The sequence below is a fragment of the Aptenodytes forsteri genome, unplaced genomic scaffold (genome assembly GCF_000699145.1).
Source record: "Aptenodytes forsteri isolate BGI_AS27 unplaced genomic scaffold, ASM69914v1 Scaffold208, whole genome shotgun sequence".
NCBI classification, from domain to species: domain Eukaryota; kingdom Metazoa; phylum Chordata; class Aves; order Sphenisciformes; family Spheniscidae; genus Aptenodytes; species Aptenodytes forsteri.
Genome location: NW_008794963.1, coordinates 431,413 through 434,703, shown reverse-complemented (window position 1 = coordinate 434,703; position 3,291 = coordinate 431,413). Strand labels below are relative to the sequence as shown.

At 37.3% G+C, this 3,291-nt stretch overlaps 1 protein-coding gene across 1 annotated transcript in view; it reads left to right on the top strand.

The window, feature by feature from the left end:
- Window positions 1-2,790, top strand: part of TMEM64 (transmembrane protein 64) — a 10,420-nt gene extending 7,630 nt beyond the window's left edge. The window contains exon 3 of the mRNA XM_009275498.2: window positions 2,124-2,790. Within this exon, the coding sequence (XP_009273773.2) occupies window positions 2,124-2,318 (195 nt within the window). The 3' untranslated portion in view covers window positions 2,319-2,790. The remainder of the gene's footprint in view (window positions 1-2,123) is intronic.
- Window positions 2,791-3,291: the final 501 nt, after the last annotated feature.

Genomic DNA, 3,291 nt, shown 5'->3' with positions numbered 1-3,291 from the left:
TTTTTGTTCTTAAATGGAACATATAATTTCTATGCTTCATAGAACAGGTTTATGAGTATTAAAAATGCCTTTGTAAACGTGGGGTAAACAGCCTCCATAGATCAAAGAGAAAATAAATGGTTACTTGATCAGCTTTCATTTTAGTTGTGAAATGTTATTTCCAGGGTAGTAGTTTTTAGTGGTCTTTTCCTTTTTTTTTCCCCCATTATTATTTTTTTTTTAAATGACATTGACTCTCCTTTGTAGATTATATAGGTTGTAACATAACTGTCGCTCAGGTAAGTGCTAGCTGGAGAGGCTGAATGTTTGAATAGGAGCGCTCACATCCTTGGGAGCTGACTGAATAAGTGAAGGGGGAGCTCGTTAGTGGAGGAATTACTTATGTTCTCCCACTTTCTCTCAGGCATCTGCCTGGTGCTTTGCCTGGCTGGGCTTTGATGGGACTTTGATTTAGTAAATAGCTCTCAAAATCCTTCACATTTCGTGGTTGTCTGTGTGTATATATTTTTTAAATTACTCATCTAGGGAACTAGGTTACTGGTTGTAATATTTCTAAAACCAGTCAAATTTAAATATTTGGGTAAGCTTTTGGAATACGATTTTTCCTATATATTCAGAACTTGGTGTCCATAGTCTCTTTTTGACTCTTACATTGGCCAGCTTTTGAAATGTATAACTTGAATTAGTGAGGAACATCTTTTCCACCACAAGGATAGTCAAGCAGTGGAGCAGGTTGCCCAGAGAGGTGGTGAAATCTGTAACCTTGGAAGTTTTCGAGACCTGACTGGACAGAAGTCCTGAGCAACCTGGTCTGATCTTGCAGCCAGCCCTGCTCTGAGCAGCAGGTTGGGCTAGAGACCTCCAGGGATGCCTTCCAGCCGCAATAATCCTGTGACCATACTTGTCAATCATCTTACTCGGTGATACTTTAGCATCTTTTATGCCATGCTGACAGATGTTTTAAGTGATAGTCCTTAATGTTAAAGAAAATGTAGCCCTACCAATTAATAATGAAGTTCAGATTTTGGCCTCAAAACTTTAGGTTTTGTTGTAAACAATGTAACCTTTTTTGTTTTTTTGAAAGGAAGTTGCAGATTCCAGCTAGTTTCATAAAACATTCTTAAAAAAGGCAGAGGAATTTATTTCTTTCATAGGGACTCTCACTGTGAGACAGCTTGATTTTTATTTGAAGATTTTATTTTTTTTTTTAAGGAGGATCTCAGCTGAAAACTTAACTGGTGTTTTATTGAAACCAAAGGCTGCCTCTGGGGAGTGCAGTGCACGCCAACATCATTGAATGAGTAATTTCTAAGCAAAAATTGTCCAGGTTTATTCCTGGTAATTTTTGTGGTGAAAGTTTAAAAATTCCTAGCAATAAAATTCAGAGCAAAAACCTGAACTAAACCCCTAGTTTTGGACAATATTTCCTCCTTAAAACAAGCAAACAAGAAAACCCGCACACCACCAACATCCTGTCCCCTCCTGGAGCCATCCTCCAGAAACCAAGTTCTTCCCATACAGACTGCTATAAGTCACTCAGAAACACTGACTCTGTCCTGTTTAGTCCTGATATCCGAGAAGCACAATGGTACTGCTCCTCTCTGCTATCTTCCACACCAGAGGGGCAAGGACAAGAAGTTTTGTTTCTCCTACTCTGCATCGTCCTCTGTCTCTGCTGTTTTGCAAGTTGCAGGTGCCCAGTACAATTTCAACCTGTTATTCACTTGGTACATGGAGAACAGCCCTTTTGGCTTACAGAAATACACTATGTTGTTTCTTTGTGGAAACATTTTTGCCAAGAGAGAAAGTGAAGGGATCGCTTTCTAACAAGTATGTGGATGGCAATGGAAAGAAAGAAAATATCTTTTCAATTCATATCGGTGTTTAAGTTCTATGTAATGTCTATGTTCTGATATGCTAGTTTTGTTACTAGCATACATAGGTTTAGAGCCTCTTATTGGTTAAGTTCATCTCCCTTCTAATGTCTTGCCTGTGAAGCACTGAGTCAACAGATGCCTCCATGAATCTTTGCGTCGACAACTTTTTGTTTTGTTCAGAACAGTTACTTGGTATTCATGCTTACAGTTTATACAGCCTACAACACACTTTTGTTTTATTTGCAGATTGTCATAAGCATAGGACTCATGTTTTATGTTGTTCACCGAGCTCAAGTGGAACTGAATGCAGCTATTGTAGCGTGTGAAATGGAAATAAAGACATCACTTGTTAAAGACAGTCAACCGAGCATCAGTGGTTCAACCACATACTGCAACAAAAGGACAGTAGCATTCTCTGGAGGAGGTGTCAATATTGTGTGATTTCAAGTATTAATAAAGTAAGGTTTTGTGAACCTAAGCTATTGCCTAGAAATATCTATGGACAATTCAACTAGTTTTAAAAAAAATTACAAGTGGTTACAGGTTGTACTGTGGCACAAACCAACCGACCAGCTCTTCAATTGCACACAGGGTGACTTCTAGCAAGAAAAGAAAGATGGTGAAGTAACTTAAGATGTAAATGCAAATTTGGCTGCACCTTTGGTCATTTATTATACCTGTCATGGCCTGTAGTCTGCACTTTAGGTTTTTTTCCTTTGCTCCTATAAACTGAGAAATGCTTCTATAAACTGAGAAAAGTAGCACAGAGGTAAATATTTTTCTGCTTAGCGTTATTTATAAGGCTGAATAAATATGCAGTAGAATTTTATTACTGATAAAGATGAATGAGAAAGTATGCAATTCAATGTATGTTATTCTTGAATGTGCTTTTGCTTTGGAATTGCTTCCAGAACATTTTTGATTTTTTAAAAAAAAAAAAAAAGAGAACCCTATGTAGAATTTTGGTTGAATGTATTTTTGTAAGTCATTAAAAATGTTGCAGAGCCATGCATATGTATTCACACAAGCTTAAATCCTACATTGTGGGACTGAAGTGCTCTTAAATAACATTTTAAGTTACACTGTGTAATATGCAAAGTAAAAGGGAAAATACAGAAATTATAATAGATTGCAGTGACTATTGGAAGGGGATTTCATGACTTAACTGTTGCATTGGTTTTACCACCTTGGTGATTGTAACAAAGGGCTGTTCCATGGTAGTCCTATTTATAATATTTTTAGTTGTTAAAAGGATGGAGTTTTTCAACTCACATGACTGCATGTAATAAGGCTTCCAGAACAGGGAGCTAAATCTCTCCTTTAAACAAAATGATGGCATAATTGGAAGGGGATTTCATGACTTAACTGTTGCATTGGTTTTACCACCTTGGTGATTGTAACAAAGGGCTGTTCC